Source organism: Cydia pomonella, chromosome 5, assembly GCF_033807575.1.
Source record: "Cydia pomonella isolate Wapato2018A chromosome 5, ilCydPomo1, whole genome shotgun sequence".
Taxonomy (NCBI): domain Eukaryota; kingdom Metazoa; phylum Arthropoda; class Insecta; order Lepidoptera; family Tortricidae; genus Cydia; species Cydia pomonella.
This window is the reverse complement of record NC_084707.1, coordinates 8,256,576-8,275,218: the sequence shown is the minus strand read 5'-3', so window position 1 is coordinate 8,275,218 and position 18,643 is coordinate 8,256,576. Positions and strand designations below refer to the sequence as shown.

The 18,643-nt window shown below is 39.1% G+C and overlaps 3 protein-coding genes across 4 annotated transcripts; 1 reads left to right on the top strand and 2 right to left on the bottom strand.

The window, feature by feature from the left end:
• Position 1: 1 nt before the first annotated feature.
• Positions 2-2,528, bottom strand: LOC133517627 (prohibitin 1-like). The gene is made up of 4 exons (XM_061850977.1): positions 2,333-2,528; positions 1,736-1,897; positions 1,144-1,325; positions 2-382 (listed from the first exon to the last, which is right to left on the bottom strand). Exons 1-4 carry the CDS (start codon positions 2,418-2,420, stop codon positions 2-4), a joined length of 813 nt encoding a protein of 270 aa, XP_061706961.1. The 5' UTR covers positions 2,421-2,528.
• Positions 2,529-3,280: 752 nt separating this feature from the next.
• LOC133517626 (prohibitin 1) lies at positions 3,281-7,502 on the bottom strand. 2 transcript variants are annotated; one of them, XM_061850975.1, is made up of 5 exons: positions 7,419-7,502; positions 6,951-7,040; positions 6,514-6,675; positions 5,294-5,475; positions 3,281-4,219 (listed from the first exon to the last, which is right to left on the bottom strand). In XM_061850975.1, the coding sequence occupies exons 2-5, from the start codon at positions 7,036-7,038 to the stop codon at positions 3,833-3,835; spliced, it is 819 nt and encodes a 272-aa protein (XP_061706959.1). In that variant the 5' UTR covers positions 7,039-7,040; positions 7,419-7,502; the 3' UTR covers positions 3,281-3,832. The 2 variants fall into 2 exon arrangements, with proteins under 2 accessions (XP_061706959.1, XP_061706960.1); XM_061850976.1 differs by having other exon boundaries at positions 7,338-7,478.
• Positions 7,503-9,834: 2,332 nt separating this feature from the next.
• On the top strand, positions 9,835-14,463 carry LOC133517629 (uncharacterized). The gene is made up of 4 exons (XM_061850979.1): positions 9,835-10,380; positions 11,211-11,375; positions 11,804-11,933; positions 13,689-14,463. Exons 1-4 carry the CDS (start codon positions 10,300-10,302, stop codon positions 13,820-13,822), a joined length of 510 nt encoding a protein of 169 aa, XP_061706963.1. The 5' UTR covers positions 9,835-10,299; the 3' UTR covers positions 13,823-14,463.
• Positions 14,464-18,643: the final 4,180 nt, after the last annotated feature.

Genomic DNA, 18,643 nt, shown 5'->3' with positions numbered 1-18,643 from the left:
TCTACTTGACACCTAGCATTACATTTCCTTCAGAGAAATAAGTCACATTAGGTGACTTAGACAACTGGTACGCTATATCCTCGGCTGCCTCTATACGTCGCAACTCCACCAACCCCTCTCCCGCTTTACCAAAAGATTTCGCTAACAAAATCGCGGCTTGGGAATCTCCTTCTGCCGTAATGACTGCCGCTTTTTTCTTCTGTTCCTCTTTTTCGACTAAGAATCTTGCTCTTTCCGCGTCTTGTTGAGCGACCTGCTTTTGTTCGACGGCTCGAGTGAACTCTTTGCCAAATGTGAGGTGCGTTATTGAGATATCGTCCAGTATGAGACCGAATTGCTGCGCTCTTTGAGTTAGGCTGTCGTTTACTTTTTGGGAGACTATCTGGAACGAATAAAAATTTAGGTAATAGGTAAATTTACTTTCCTTTGAACGAATCTCAATTCGTCTAAACAACATGCAAGACTTTTTGGGCGAAATATTGTAAATATGTAGCATTTGTAGGCCTAGTTTTGCTGAAGTACGGTCACGTCTGAAAATATCGATACGGACAAAGTGCCAAAAATATGTATACACTACCCTAATATATGGGCCATAAAGTCGTGTATACATATTTTGGCACTTCGATCGTGGCGATGTTTTCAGACGTGACTACCTATGGCGCTGAACGGCCTCGTTATTCGGTTGTCAAGCGCTAACGTTCGCTGATCCAGTTCCAACAGTACGTAAGGCTCTTAGCTATCGAATTAGCAATTCTTTATGTCGTCTCTGATCTTTTGCAGTGATCTTAATCATCTGCCTACCTGATGAAAATACTATAACTGCAAACAGGGAAAATCGAAAACATGTCTAATTTTTTGAATACATAAGGAGGCAAATAGACGACAATTCGTAGGTCGAAGGTCGCGTTAGCCCACAGACTTCTATTATAAGCAAACAACAACAACAACAATTAAGGCCCCATTTAGACGGTTTGAGTAACTTGCATGCGATTTTCGTTAGGTAGGTACATTCCGGTATTTGGTCGACCGACTGAATTCTCTTACTTTCTTCTCTCTTGTACTCTGTAGTTAGCAATGTATCGAATATTGCATGCAAGTTCTTGAACCTTCTAAATGGGGCTTTAAATGAAGTCCTGTCCTTACTTCTCTTTGCGTGATAAGCTCTTCAGCGTTAAACTGCGCTACAACTGCCTTCAGCACCTCCGACGTGATGGAAGGGAGGACCCTGTCCTCGTAATCAGCTCCTAGCACTGTGAAGATCCTGGGCAGCTCATCAGGCACAGGTCGAAATAGGATGCGGAGGTTTATGTTCACGTTTTGTAGATCTGGAAATGTTTGTACATACCTAAGTCAGATTGGGAAAGATAAGGTTCTACGTGGGTGAGTAACTCAGGTGAATGATGTACCTACCGTTTTCAATACAATGACCTACTTAGGGCGTCATTTATTAGACGAGGTCATTAAGAAAACTTTTTTGTGTTTTATTGTAAGTATTCACACTTTCGAGCTTTTTTATGACAGTACAAAACTGATACACTACAATGATAATATTGATAATCCTACATTCAATTGGACGCTAATAATCAAAAACCTATTTTACTCTAAATAAGTTAAGTTTTTATAACAATGTTAGATCTATTTAAGAACCAAATTGTGTGTAACATCATACTTAGCACCGGTAACCAACTCAGTGGCCATAGATACCTAAGATGTAGGTATATCAATCGATACTTACCTTTGCTTCCGGTCAGCGTCGGAACGTTCCTCGGTCGTGATTTTATGTCAAAAATATATGGCGTCTGCACCCAGGGAATGATGAAGTGGGTGCCCTCCCCCACCACGTGTTTCTGGACGCCGGTAAACTTGTCCATTATCACGGCTCTCTGGCCGCCGTCCACTGAAAGGACGTGTTACAGGTACTGCATTTACATGATGGATAATATGGCGGTAATTTTACAAGACTTATTTATTGAATGAGAATTCAACCGCAATTGTTGAAGTAGGTATTGTTTAAATTAGATACTATGTCTTAATAAGGGGACCTATTAGACTTCTTACAGTAACAGGTCGTGACATAGCTAGTCATTATATTCTGTAAAAGCGTTCGAGAAAAGTGAGCATAAGTTGATTTTGACGAGTCGAAATTGGCGCCAGGGTGCGTAGAAAAGATGCCAATCGTTCACGCTACGATGCGTCGCGTGTAGTCATCTCGCTCTATCAATCTTCCATATTAGTGCGACAGAAACAGTTGCGTTTCGTTCGCTACGGAGCGTTAACGATTGGCATCTTGTCTACGCACCCTGGTCCCATTAAGCATCTTTTCAAAACTTACCATTGAACAGCGCAGTATTGACGGTACCACCAATGAGGGCCATGCCTAATCCCACCTGTCCTATGCGGTTAAAAATATAAGCCGCCATTTCTAAACTAATTTTACTACACCTTACAAATTCTTCACTAGATGAACGCTAATTACGGTCTGATAACAACGGCTGTGTTCACAGTGTTTACATGATCAATCAACTTCAGGAATGCAATGTCTGAGCTACACTAACTCATAGTTAAGACTGGTGTGGTGTCATATTATGATTCACACCATGTTAGCAAGCCAAGGTTATAGACCATTTATCGTTGTCTCACTATGGTGTCCATATTTGGAAAATTTGGGCCATTGTTTACTGTCATACTTGTAGTAGCGGTGAGTAATGTGAAAAGATACTACAGTACCCCTAGTGTAAATAAATTCGATTTCCAAACGTGACGTACGCGTTTGCGTTTAGTCTCATTTTGTATTGGATTTCGAAAGAGCGCGCCAAGCGGGACGTTTTGGAACCTCAAAATCCTATACAAAATGAGACTTAACGCAAACGCGTTCGTCACGTTATGATGTCGATCAAAGTTACACTAGGGGTACTGATTGGATGTTTCTTGTACACATTCTACCTTCAATTTGAGAGACTGTAGGTCATATACCTACATTTGATTTTCTACCTTATTATGTTGAAAAAGGAATTGGAGTGATTTTTATGTGGAAGTGTCGTGAAATGGATCAAATGTGGTTTGCAAATGAGGAAATAAAGTAGTTATTTTATTATTTATTGAGAAGCTATGTTCTAATCCGAAAGCGCCATCATCAGTAAACAGCGATATCTAGAGAAAGTAAAGGTGGGTTGAAAACTCGCAGTTTTGTTGTGCGGAGGACCTTAAGACTAAATTATTATTATCTCCATTAATACGACTGCTGCTTAAGAAGAAGTGCGTTAAATAAAAACAATTTAGGTCAACAATTATAGTTTAATGCGTAATTAAGTTTTCATAAAACTAAAACGTGACTACATCTATTGGCGGAAATAAAGCATTCAAGTCTTCCAAATGCATATCCTTACAATTATTCGTGTAAATACAAATGCAATTGCACCAGAACAGAGTCCCAGAAATCCTGTACATTATTATCAACAGTTGCATATTTATTGAGTTTCATTCCAAATTCGATTGATTCGGTGCGATTCATTGCATTCTAATATCATAATATCAACCACAAGACAACTTCAAATCTAAATGCCAGGTTTAGTTATTGTGTTAAAAAAAACTAAGAATTTAAATATTGGCGTATTCGTGATAAGTCATTTCAGTCGTTGATATATCGGTAATATTTGGATAAGTGTTACCATGATTTATGATATTTGTGTGCAACAAAACGCACATCTTTAATATCTCAATATCAGTCTAATAAAAAAATAATTAAAAAAACACGAATTTAACATAGATATTTGGAAGAAGCCTTCAACGCGTACCGATCGAATTTGGAACAGAACGCATGGCACTAACAATTCTACTGCGGCAGGTTGAGGAGGACATTCTGTCCCTGCGGTAAGTAGGTAACATTGCGCGATTTGGATAGCTGGTAGGCGATGTCTTCAGCTGCCTCGATACGGCGGAGTTCTACCAGACCTTCACCGGCAGTGCCGAAGGATTTGGCGAGTAGGATGGCGGCCTGCGCGTCACCCTCTGCGGCGATGACAGCTGCCTTCTTCTGCTGCTCAGCCTTCTCGACGAGGAAGCGGGCTTTCTCGGCGTCCTGCTGGGCGACTTGCTTCAGCTCGACGGCCTGTGTGAACTCCTTGCCGAACGTGAGATGGGTGATGGAAATGTCGTCGAGGATGAGACCGAACTGACCAGCTCGCTCTGTTAAACTTTCACTTACTTTTTGTGAGACAACCTGGAGGCAGAAAAAGATAATCGTTTTAAATCTGTTAGGCGATTCGCAAAACTCAGACAGAAATCAATTTTAGGAATTGCATCTAGTTTGATATTTGCTAATACATAACTATAGGTATACCATTTAACTGAGGTGGTTGGTGAGAAGATTTTATTGTATGGTAAGGCTTTGTTGAACGAAGCTGATTTGTATTATATTAAGTAAGTAAGATGTAATATATATATATTGTTTTTCCAAAACAACCTTATAGGTACTGAAAATCACTTGAGATAAGGAATTAATTTCAAAAGGATGGCCACATCTAGGTCCATGGCATATCTTAATAAACATAAGATCAGTTGTTACATTTGAAAATCTCACAGTAAGGTAAGTTTATCTGTCTATATAACATGTATTTTAGACCAATAAGATTTAATAAGCTGCTCGCGCTATGAGCATTTTGCCGCCCGTGGGGAATAAACTGTGATTACCTTTAATTATGAACACTGTACATTTGTCAAGGTAATTTTTTATTCAGTACTAGTAACTGTGGAGCCACTAAAAAAGTGGAGCCGAAGAGCATGTGGCAACCTACAGACGGGTCAAGATCGCAAGGCCCTCAAGTAACAAGATGGGAAGACGAAATTATTCGTACAGTGGGATCACTCTGGACAAGGGTGGCAAGAGAGAGAAGATACTGGAAGGAGTTGGAGGCCTTTGCCGACAGGCACACTGAACTAAGAGACTTCATATGATAATTCAAGACTATCAAAAAGAACAATCATGTTCAGAACAAAGGGCTATATAATAATAATAATAACTGTTAAACTATAATAAATGTTACTTTTATAATAGTTTTTGATTTATTTATCCCATAAAAATGATTACTAACTGATATATCCATTATTTTAAACAAAGAACCAGATGGTTCTCAGAAAGGCACGACTAGTCTATGGTTAAAGACTATAAAAGCTTTTATATGTTGCTGTCCAAATTGTTCTATTTAAATGGCGATCATGATAAATACATGCTTAATTTGAATCGCTAATCAGTACTTAAGCATAACAAGGGTTAAGCAGAATCCCAATTCCTCACCTCTCTCTGTGTGATAAGTTCTCCAGCGTCAAACTGTGCGACAACCGCCTTCAAGACCTCCCCAGTGATGGAAGGCAGTACCCTCTCATCATAGTCCACACCCAGGATGGTGTAGATCTTGGGCAGCTGGTCGGGCACCGGCCTGAACAGGATGCGGAGGGTGATGTTCACATTTTGGAGATCTGGAAACATACATGAAGACTTGTTAGTAAAATGTAATTAATATTTAACATTCATTGCTTAGTTACTAAATTACCGCTACCCAAGTGATTCCTTTTTATTTTGACAGATATGTGACAATTTGTTTATGAAGGATTGAGATTTGACAAGGCTGTGTGAATAATAAATACCACTATCAAGAGGGCCAGAGGCTGCACGGAGAGCAATTGCAAATGGTCAGATCACAATCTTCTTTCAACAGATATTATAAGGAACAACGTTTATTGTAGCATGTAGTAATAAAAAGGTAAACAATCATGACGTGTCTTTTTATCCAAAATGATTGAAAAATGCTTTCTGTAAATTAGTGTACATTACTTATGAAGGCGTCCATAGGCTACGGTGCAGTTGCCACCAAGAATATAAATAATCATATATAATTATAATAAACAAAGCAAAAGCATGTAAATAATCATTAATAATTTATAATTGTTACATATTTGCCGTGACTGTCAAGTTTTTTTTATGAATATATATGTATTTTTATAAAAAAAATTAGCATCAGAAAGAAGGTAACCATGTTCTCCCTAATCCTAAAAAACAAACTTTAGTAAGAAAATGATAGGTGCTGCTCTATGAGTTTTCTGATCTGGGGTAATTCTGCCTAGAAAATGCCAATCGAAACATAAATCTTGCATGGAAATAGTCACAATGATTTTTCGTTGCATCTATCATCCTCAGCCCGATAAATTGTTTCTTTTAGTTTGGTGTTTGTCATATATGATTGTCCACTTGGCTAGGCCCTCTAATTATGTGTTTTAAATTTAATCTATAAACAAACTTGAACCAATTAAGTGTGTGTCTTATTTGTATGAAGTACTACCAGTAGCTAGACAGATTTCTCAAGAAAAATATTGGTAGGTTGATCTAGACCTAGGACCTGGATCACAGACACAGGTTTACATAAAATTAGGCTAGTCAAAGGGCTAACCATGTCAAGGTTTGGGTATTAGGTGGGTCCACACAATATGCTGTCTCAAGTTTTCAGTACACAAACTCACCTTTGCTGCCAGTGACTGTGGGCACATTTCTGGGTCTGGATCTGATGTCAAATATGATGGGCCGCTGCACCCATGGAATGAAAAAGTGCGTGCCCTCACCCACCACTAAGTTTTTTACTCCAGCAAATCTGTCGAAGATTACAGCTCTGTGTCCTCCATCAACTGAAATAAGATATTGGGGTAGTGTGAGTTTCACAAATTACACTGAAGTTTCACAAATAAATATGTTTGAAACATGTTTTTTTTTTTTCAACTTTTTAATATAAGTATAGGTCCAGGATTCACTCTGACTTTTTGCAGTTCACAGTTCTATCAATGAGAATAAGAAGTGGTCAACGAATTCAATGTGTGTGTGTGTGGCACTTTAGTATTACTTCCATAATACAATATTACATGCATGACAAGTTTAATTCCAAAGATAACAGTATAATACATACCATTGTAAAGTGCAGAGTTGACCACTCCACCAACGAGAGCCATGCCCAGGCCTACCTGGCCGATGCGGTTGAATAGTTGAGCAGCCATATCTGGAAAGATTGGATGCAGTCGTGAGATGCGATTAATTATACGCGACTTAATTTGGGCGCTCCGTTATTATTGTAGCATCTTTATTACTTATTGCACCAGCTATGATTTGAGAAAACTACATTTGTAAGAATACATATAGCTTGTTTCAGTAACAGTAACTGATCCATTTAAGTATTTATACTCAAATAACGTAAGAATAATAAAAATTATCTCGAAGTTTTCGACCATCACACATAACCTCAAATTTAGTAAGGACTACACAAACGATTATAATATTACTTTTCACTCTAACTCACTTTGTTTTATTAGGTGAACTTATAAATTTTGTTATTATATCAGTCAAATAATAGTAATACTACGAAAATAATAGTAAAAACCTCAAATGTCTTGCACAACTTTTTCGTAAGACAGGCCGACGACCGAACCACAGACTAGGGAACACTGACGTAAACTTTTTTTACGCTTACGTTACAACTTGGAATCTAGTGAATTGCGCAATGAGAAAAATATAATTAGACTCAAAATTAAACTTCAATCGAAAATAGATCATATTTTTCAAAATAAACAATACAAATTATGAATTAATTTGGACCGTACGAAACAACGGCCACTTTGTAGTTTGTTATGGGGTACTGCTTATAAGCTCCCCTGAATCTGTGCTTGAAAGGTAAGGTAATTTGGTAGCAACAAAACCCACCTAGTTACATTTCTACACTATTTAACCCTATTATAAGACCCGGCCTGACATCTGCTCTTCATTAGTCGACTTCGAAGAGGAAGGTCAGCAAATCGATTGATTAGTGATGCCCTGTTTGTTGTTTTTTCATAGCAATGTCACATACCTATCCTTCGAATGTTCTAAGGAAGGAACAAAATGCTGCACGAATATTGGGGCACATTTAAGGCAAAATAAATGATTGTAAAAGGTACACTTTTCAAAATTAAAAACCAACCGCACTGTTTAGATATTCTGTTTGAACTTTTTCTCCATTAAATTAGTAATCAAGCCACCAACGGTTACGAGACGGCAATTGAATGTAAAATAAACAAACAAGCTAGCAATGAGGGATAACCGGTGCGCTGGGGGTCGGCCTGGGTGGCGCAATTATGCAATAACTCCCATTAGAGCAAACTGTTGCTTGGATCGAGTAGGTACTTGAAATAAGTGTGTCAACGCTAACAGATGGTTTGTGAGATACTATTCAAAGAAATCGCGAGAAAATAATCTGTAAACGTAAGAAGGTGTACAAAATAGTTCCAAACGAGTATCCGCTCAGCCATATGGCAAGGGCATACTTACCCACAGATGACAGATTTATTCTAAATATGGATTATGGAAGCTTCCAACTCACGTGTTCACGGGGTGTACATACGCGATGCAGATTTTTACAGACCCTAATCTAACTTGCTGTACGGGGATTTAGTGGGGACTTTTAAGGGACCAGGACCTGCGTTGTCATCACATTGTATCCTTTTTTTATAAGTACTACGTCGGTGGCAAACGGGCCGTATGTCTGATGGTAAGCAGTCCCTGTAGCCTATGGACGCCTGCTACTCCAGAGATGTTACATGCGCGTTGCCGACCATAACACACCGCACCCTCGTTGAGCTATGGCAACCTTATTCATCGGCAGTAACACAACACAATGACCCTACGGTCTAGTGATAATTGGCTGCAGTTTTCTGTAAGGTGGCTCTAGATCTGGAGTGATATCGATATCCACTATGCTGTGACCTGCCACACGAAACGAGATGATATTTACAGTACCCATACCTCTATTTTGCACGTAGTTTATCTACCGGACATATCGGGGTCCAAATCCTCAGGAGCACTTGCAAGTCTTGCAGCCTTGTTTATTATCAGGGACAAAAGTAGTATAAATCTGTCTAATTATGTGATATTGTTATTGTAGTCTTGTTTCCGTTACGGAGGTAGGGTACCTCCGTAAGTATTTCTACAGCTGACTGCTGGCCTGATCCAGGTTAGTACGATATGAGGGACGACTTTTATCTGGAGATATTCAATGTGAAATTAAATTATCTACTTGCCTATTGACTAGCCCTACCTAGGTATTTTGTTTTATTTTAGTAATTTTTAGTATTGTCTCCATATTATCATCAAAATAATGGCCACGTTAGATATATACGTGACGCGGTGTAAACGAACTTGCTGACATTATTCGCCGAATGTCCTCTGAGTGACGCGGGCGCATGCACCTTATTTATGTAACCCCGCTGATAACGGAAAAATAATTACGCGGCTATGCAGGCGAGCGTTTAATATATTAGTTTTTTATACCACGTCGGCGGCAAATAAGCATACGGCTACTTGATGGTAAGCGGTCGCTGTAGCCTATGGACGCCTGCAATTCCAGGGTGTTACATGCAAGTTGTCGATCGTTTCAAAACCTGTACGCACCTTTCTTGAAAAACTCCAAACTGTAGTCCCTTGAGAAAACCTCGGCAGGGAACTCATTTCACAGCAGGAGCGTCCGAGGGAGGAAATTCCTCGTACAGTGGCGTACAGCATGTGTGGGTGAACGGCATGCCGACGGTGAACGATGCGGTGGTAGATAGTGGTCGGTGGCATTGGCCGTTGGCCGTACACTGATGCTTTATATAACACGAACTGATGCTTTTGTTTTTTTGGCTGATGCTTTACTGTCAGTTGAGATTTTCAGAGTTAAATATAATTTCGCTCCAGCCCGCGTAGCCAACATGCCAATTGTTAGCGTACTGTAGTCATCTCTCTTTATTACTCATCTATAGGTAGTTATTAGTACGACAGTGACAGTTGCGTTTCGTTCGCTATAGGTGACCAAAGTGATGATGAAAACCTTATCGGTATTTGCGAAAAATCTAAATTTTCCGGTTCCGGCGTCCGCCCTTACACAATTAGTAAAGATAGATTGGATTCCCTAAATAGCAGGTAAGAGGTATGATGTGTCTGATTTACACACAGCTGTAAAAGTGCATGCCCATTTTATGAATGAATTTCAGCTTGCAGAGTTGCAGGCGTTCATAGACTACGTTCAGATTGCAGTGAACAGCAAGCATGCCAAATTACTCGTAAATCCTAATACACCCTAAGTTCCCTGCACTGTAGCATTTAAATTAATATGCAGCGTTTCAACCGCACGTCTGCATTGGCGGAACTTTAGATACTGAACCTTTTATTATTAACTACAACAACACCTTACGCTTAATGAATACAATAATATTATTTGTGATTGACCAGTGCCATTATTAACACTCAAGATGCGTGTGCCTGAGATGAGGAAATGTTGCTTCTGCATCCCTCTGCGACCGGGCATAATATTGTGCGGGTACGTCAATATTGTAAGTACATAGAGTACGATTGTCCGTCAAATTACCTAATTAGTAAGTAGTAGTGTAGTTTACTTACGAATTGTCATCCTCATCCATGTCTCTTGCAGTCATTAGAAAATTACAAAATGGGAAAAATCTAAATGCTCAAGTCCTTAAATTATCGCTTTGGGTGGCAAATATTGCGCGAGAGGTTAGAAAACGCCAACCCGTTGAAATCGCTTGAGTTTTATCATAGACGAATAAAAGAAGAAGACTGACAATTTCTATACAAAGTCGCGTTTATCCAATATTCGGCGAATCGGCGCCATCTGTTTAACGGAAGTAGAGTTATTGGGCAAGAGGTGTAAACCTTTTTCCTCGCGTTGTCCCGGCATTTTGCCACGGCTCATGGGAGCCTGGGGTCCGCTTGACAACTAATCCCCAGATTTGGCGTACGGTTTACGAAAGCGACTGCCATCTGACCTTCCAATCCAGAGGATAAACTAGGCCTTATTGGGATTAGTCCGGTTTCCTCACGAAGTTTTCCTTCACCGAAAAGCAACTGGTATATAAATATCAAATGATATTTCGTACATAAGTTCCGAAAAAGTCATTGGTACGAGCCGGGGTTAGAACCCGCGACCTCCGGATTGAAAGTCGCACGCTCTTACCGCTAGGCCACCAGCGCTTTTTTTTTTGAGCAAGATCGAGGTCTAAACGTCTAACAAAATGAAGGGAACTGAGACCTGCTGAATATATAGGTATAAAAGGCTGAATAGGTATTGGAGGAATGCGTTTTAGCATGAACGTTTTTCGGTTTGCTTGCTTAATTCGTCCAATCATAATATTCTGCCCCACAGGCGTTCTCATTACTCGTGCTATCATGCCTCGTGATCACTGTGGAGCTGAAGAAGAAAACGGTAACCAACGACGCGTCCATAGAGGCGGTCACTTCCACGGTTCTGTTTTGCATTCTGGGCATGAGCATACTTTTGAATGTTATGCTGCTTGTGGCTGGTTTTCAGGTAATAATTAGGAACATACAAAATAAGTACCTTTAACACTTGGTTTTTTCATGCTGTAAGGTTTATCATATATATCATGTGACTTTTAAATCTAGTTTGGCGGCATATTCTTGTCTCAGTTCTGATTTTGAAAAGAACGATTCTCTGTTGTTTTTTGAAGTACTGAATATAATAAGACAATTTTTAATATGAGATATGTCAACGTAGGCGCCCCATTACAAATAGATAATGTTCGTTTCCCTAAACTTACGAGTACATATACCAGTAATGTTAGTGATATAACATTAGATACTAATGAAAAAGTGAATATAAAGGGATCCGTTTTCATTGCTCTTATGTTTACACTGCTCATTATCCACAAAAATGCTGAAAAAATTTAACGTGTCCATCTCACTTAAATTTTCATTTGTCATCACGAAAAATTGCAGAAAGACATCCCGATGCTCCGGCTGTACAACTACTTCGCGCTGGCTACCGCATTCGCCATGCTGATGCCAGCGCTGGTGCTGCTTTTCAGGCTGCAGTACGTTGAGTGGTGGGCAGCTTTGGGCGCTATAGGTATGCCTCATACTTTTTAAATTCCGCTCTGTACTGGCTAGCTCAGACAGAATCCAGTTTTGAATCGAAAGCCAATAGCTAGGTATAATATGTCGCGGATTTTATAGTGGAGGGCTCCAAAAGGGGCCTGGGCCCCCAGACGTCCAGTGCACACTGTATTTAGCGCCTCTAGCCTAGCGCATATCGAAATGTGAGAGAGCCTGAGGAACTGTTAGAGTCAGAACAAGGTAAGTTTGCGCCTACTTGGCAAGAAACAGTACGGAGGTGCCACGATGGACGTCAAATTTCTATTAAAGTATGGTACCTATTTGTTTGGTATTGTAAAATCACTGCAAGCTTTGTTGAATTATAGAGAAATAAGTAAGCATAGAATGCTCACTCCATACATCAGTTTTCTTACCAAAACGCTTATTATTTTCGTAGTCGACATCTAGCGTCAAGTAGCGGTATGTAATCTGATATATGGAGTGAACACTCTATATGCTTACTTATTTCTCTATGGATGACCTCTATCTAGAGTCAGACCAAGATAAGTTGGCAGCGATTTTGATAGCCCAGACGATGCAAGTGTCAAATAAATGTCATCATTTCATAGAAGTTTGACGTTTAAAATAACCCGTGCACCGTCTGAGGGCCTACCGCGAACCACGTTCGACGTGTTGGCTCTCTGTCGCACTTGTAAATTCGTACGTAAGTGTGTGTTCAGGCAACACGTCGAACGTGGTTCGCGGTAGGCCTTCTGGGCTGTCAAAAAGGGCTGCCAACTTATCTTGGTTTGATTCTAATATGCTGCCTGGCTACCACAGAACACATAAAACATGACCAATCTAATGAGATTGAATTAAAATTTAATACGGATTAAATTAAATTAATTAAATTAAATTGTCTGTTGCTAATAACTGTAGTCGTTGTTGTTGTTAATGTCTGTTGCTAAACTTGCGGACTTGATAATGTTTTATTTAGCCTAGAAACACACGTCGTACTACGTTAAACGACGCATAATATCATATAAGTAAATTTATAATTTCAGTTTATGTAGGTTAAGTAGGTATTGCGAATTTAATTATAAGACATCGTACCTAATGTTTTTGTATATTATTGATATCTACGGGTCTATATTGTACTTATATATTTCATGCGAGGGACTGTGACTTTTCGTGGCTCCATATATGACTCTATGTACATACAATTACGGTGTTTTTCAACCTTTGGCCATATCTCTCAAATTGAGTATGTTGTTCATAACATAATATACGATTTTTTACTATAGGACTAATCTTAATATAACGAATAAAAACAAGTGCGAGTCGTACTCGTTCACGAAGGGTTCCGTACCATTATTTATAAAAACGGCAAAAAAATCATGTTTGTTGTATGGGAGCCCCCCTTAAATATTTATTTTATTCTGTTTTTAGTATTTGTTGTTATAGCGGCAACAGAAATACGACATCTGTGAAAATTTCAACTGTCTAGCTACGAGTATCACGGTTCATGAGATACAGCCTGGTGACAGACGAACGGACGGACAGCGAAGTCTCAGTAATAGGGTCCCGTTTGACCATTTGGGTACGGAACCCTAAAAACAACTGTCAGATTCATATTTTTTTTACCAAGATATAGTTTTAGAACACCCAATTTTTCGTCGTGATTTGTTGTAAAAAGCCGTTCTACCTGTAATGTTACGGAGTAAGTATATATGCAGTATCTAGATACTATGTGGTATATGACCAAATGGTTATTTTGTTTCGGTTACAGTTATGCAATGCTACGTCATAGTGTTGGTAAGAAGCGAGGTGATACGGCTAGAGGGGAAACTGTTCAACCTCGGACAGACGACAGCTCGCACCGACCAAGTCGTCGATGTTCCGGATACTGAGACATTAATATAACTTAGGTATAATGCGTATAATACTTATTTACAATTTAATTGTTTAAACTTAATTTATTTTTTACTTAGCAGATATGTACGTCTGCGAATAAATAAGGCCTAAACGTGTAAACAAAAAAAAAAAGAAATGAAAAGATTTGTACGCTTCTGGTAAGCTTCAGTAGTCGAGCCAACCGGGTCATCGGTTGATTATGAACGATCGGACTGGTCATCCGAAAGGTCGCAAGTTTAAGAGTCATGCCTTTGCCTGAAGCGGTAATTTTTTTAAATATAAAAATGATCATTTAAATTCATGATTTTTAAATGGGACTCTGAGGGCAACTACCAGATCCAGTGCTGTTACGCCAAAATGATCTTAGGAGACTAATCCCTATCTTTTTAATTACCACTTATAGACATTTACAGATTTTGGAAAAATAATGACGACAAAATCGTAATTAAGTAAAATAACTTTTTTTTTCTTCATGCCAATCGAACCCATTTCTATCCAGGATCAAATGCTTCTTCGAGAGCCACCTAGGTTACAGCACTCGAGTTTTTAACGTGTATCTATTTAAATTCATAGAATATTAGGTACCTAATTAATGAGTATAGAAAACATGTAAGTGTTTAATAATTAAATTTATAACATTTTAATTGCAAGTTGTATTTTTAATTTTTATGCCATTCTAACATAAGGAGTCTTTTTCGACTCGCTGAAAAACCATTGTCACATCACATCAATGACAAGATTATTATTATTTAAATATATCCAATGCGTCATGCCACCAAGATCAAACATGTTAACAACAGCACATAATAATAAAGAAGATACTATAACAGTGTACACAAAATAAAACAATATTACATTACACTTGAAGGCCTGGCATCAATCACCTCACAGAACCTCAAACATTCATTTCTCACATTCGCCCACCGCCATGCTATCAGATCGCACTCCGGTGCTGACGCCAAGAGCGCATTAAGTAGAGCGAGAGCGCGGGGCAGTGGAGAGTTCTTAAGCGACACAGTCCGAACAGCCGGGACAGCAAGAAAAACGCGTCGTCGAGGCCAAAGAGCTATTTTGGGGACGTCTGGAACAAACCGTATCCGAGGTATCCGAGGGTACCTAATAGATACTTGGTTGGGCAGAGGAATGGGTAGTACCCATAGCTCTTCTTGTACAAAAACCTTAGGAAAGCTTTTTGCACTTTTCCCAGCATTAAGGCATATGTTGATTCATATGGTAACCACACGATCGACGAAGCCTCCAACTTGCTTCTAGCCAAGGCATTGTAGACTAGCTTAATTGCTAGTGGATCGTTAAAGTTATGCAAGTTCAGCATGACATAACCGAGTCTTCGATAGCAGTCCGCAGCTAGTGATAGTATGTGCTCGTGGAATGAGAGACGTGTATCGAAGACTACACCGAGATCCTTAACAGTGATCACACGGTTTATGGGCTCAGAAACTAGAAAGTATTGTGTAAGTATCGCGCGCGCGACTGAAATACAGACACAGCATTTGGCAGGGTTAAAAAGCAGTAAGATAACAACTGTCTGCGATACCGATACTTCACCTTCACAGTAGATTTACAGTTTAGTAATTTAAACTATTTTATATTCAAGTCTTTGTTAGTCTTTGACAACAGACACTAACACTATTGACCAGTTCAGAATCGTAATATTGGCTATGTGCGAAGTTAGTGGTGAGGGAAATACAAGAGACGTCAACGCCGACGTGTTGAAGACCAGGCCTCTGGGAGAGGAGGGCCCGGGACTTGCCCCGAGTCGAGCCGACACGGTCTCTCATTTGAAAATATGACCTTTCATAGATCGACATACATTCTCATACTATTTAGAAGTATTAGAACAAATTAAATTATTTTTAAAAAATATTTTAATTTGTTTTTATTTCAAGTAGAAACACTACTATATAAATTATAAACTGAAATAAATGTCATATACTAAGAAAAAGTGACCAAGGCCTCCAGTGCCCCAGGCTGGAATCGAACCAGCGTCCTCTGCTATCGCGGCAGGTGCCTGAGCCAAGCGCCCCCTAAGAAGTGAAGAGATGCGTATACTTGGAAAAACTCGACCAATGCTCCCGTGACCCCGGTGGCCGAGTGGCTCAGGCACCTGCCGCGATAGCAGAGGACGCTGGTTTGATTCCAGCCTGGGGCGCTGGAGGCCTTGGTCACTTTTTCTTAGTATATGACATTTATTTCAGTTTATTTGGCAGCTGCTTTCAGTAGGTACCAACTGTCAAAATAAGCAATATGTCCCACACCCGTGGTGGCGTTACAGTCATGCAGGGAGCGAATAACAGAAAAATATTATATAAGTTAGACATGTTTCTGCAAAAGAAAATTCCATCCTTCGGTCAGTTGAAAAGCCACAAATTCCTTCCTCACATTTATAACGACTTGATAACGTACATCACCTTTCTAAAGTCTTGTTTAACTCGTATTTATCAGTAAAATTGAACTAATTAGTCTAAATGCATTTTAACATTAATATTACGTACACCATAAGGCTTTCAAAGCTGCCGCTTTTTCGGCAGCTCACGATCCTGCCACGTAATGGCAAATTTAAAAAATGTAAGTTTTTTTTAATTCGTGGGAAGCACAGGTGCACGCCCGCGGGACAGCGCGTCGTGACTTACTCTCTGCACACTATTGTCAGGGATAATAATATTTTTCATGGCAGCAATGAGTAATGAACATAAATTAAAATACCGGAGCTCCATGCAAGGTAGCTACTTAGGTGAAACTGTTGTATACATATGCAAGCTCCAGTTAAGTAATTGGGATATCTGTACCAGAAATGTATGTAAGTGTTGCAATAGCTTGGTTATATGGAATTCAGATTCTTCAAAAGCCCTGAGTATAATAAACCCACATAGTTGGTAACTACATAAATATTAAATAGGAGTTTCGGCTGGAACGCCTACAGATGTTGAAACTCTTGGATAATAGAATAATATGAGTATCCTATATATTTGCACGTATTTCCATGTAATTTTTAAGCTACTGTTAAAACCTAAACTAGGTAATTTCACCATTAAAGGAAATTATATTAAAACATAGTATAGTTGTCTCCAGTAATACTTAAATATTTCGTAGGGGCTCATTATAATAATTTGCTATGTTTTACGGTAATCATGGCGGATAGCTTCAACAGCAGCTGGTTGGCGATGAGAAGGCTGAAAACCACAAACTGTAGGCGGAGCCTTGCACTGTTGCTTTTGAAATAAAAGCATCGAAGGCCAACGAGATAGGTTCGGAAGACAAGGCTCGGAAAGTAATTTCGTTTCGCTTATGTCGTAAGGCGTTATTTATAGTCGTGCGGTAATTATGTAGGGTTGACTTTCTGCATTTTTTTCGAGTGAATATGACACGAACACACCCCGAAATGATCCCAAAAGTGTTCCGTAAATCAATCAATTGCTGTAATGTACATATGAAATTAAATTAGGCAGAAGTTTTATATCTGTGTACCTAATTCCCTTTTTTTCTTACAACTGTGATAAAAAAAACATTGCGTGTGCAACGGGCTATACAGGAATTACGAACCCGTGTTAATTAATTCCTCGCCATCGGCTTAGGGCTTCAATTCACACTCGTTCGTAAATTCTTGTTTACCGTCCTTAATAACTACGATACTATACCTATTGGTAAAATCATTAAATATATAAAATCATTCTTATGTAAACATTTTTCAAATATTAAACTACTAGTATACATAATTATTCTCTAAAAAGTAGATACTACTTGGTGGGGCGAAAACTTCATTACGAAATTAAGAATATTTTTCGCATTCTAATTAGATGCAGGTTATGTAGGTCGTGTCATTTCGTGCAGCCGACATTTAATTGTTTATAATTTAGTTACCAAGTTTAGTGAACAGTGTGAACACCCAGCACTACAATGATTCAATTAACCTCTTCATTAATTAAGTTTAACAATTTAATAACGCCTTAGCAAACAATGGAACTCGTAACTCGCGTGCCATGCCACGGCCATTTTTAAAAACTAGCAGGCTTAAACATGGTACTAAGGAGTCCTGTAGAAATGCACTTATTAGCCGCCGAGTACGCCAAGAGCCCGGCTAATGGTTGCCATTCATGCTCTGAATGGAAATGCGAAATTGCCAACAATTATATACTTTCGCAATGATAACCGGTGGATGCTACGGCTTCGGCAACCTGAAAACGGAGATATCAGGACGCTGCGGGGTTTTAGTTGGGATTTTAAGCACTTAGCGTAGTGCTCATATTAAATATTGTCGCGAATCCTTATTCTGAAGAATTTAATATGGAATGATGTCCTCGACTAAACCTCCTGCTCGTGCCTAGTTGTTTTGGACTCGAATACCGATAAGACGAGAAATTTGGGTGATGAATACAAGTATTTGTCTTGACTGTTGAATGTTTTGAACATATGTATTGTATTTCATGTTTATATGTTTGTGTATGTATTTCGTCAGGTTATAAACTTCAGATTTATTCTCGTAATTATGTTTGTTTGCATCTAAATTCACATAAATCTCCCACACTCCCGCTTACATCCGTTACCTACTTTGAAAGTTGCGGTGGACAGGCCAAGATAACCGCGACTGTAGCGTTATTCAATTGTCGTGAACGAATTCATTTCACAAAACTCATCTTGCGGCGTCGGGCGGCGGGTGACAAGCGGCCACAGAAATCAAACCAAAACTTTGCTCTTACTGCCCATTAGATTCCATACTACCAACTTAATTTTACGTTTATAAAAAACGACACTATTGTAACTTCGTTGATTTTTATATGGGCACACATTCATTCTTCTTATGCCAACGGAAAA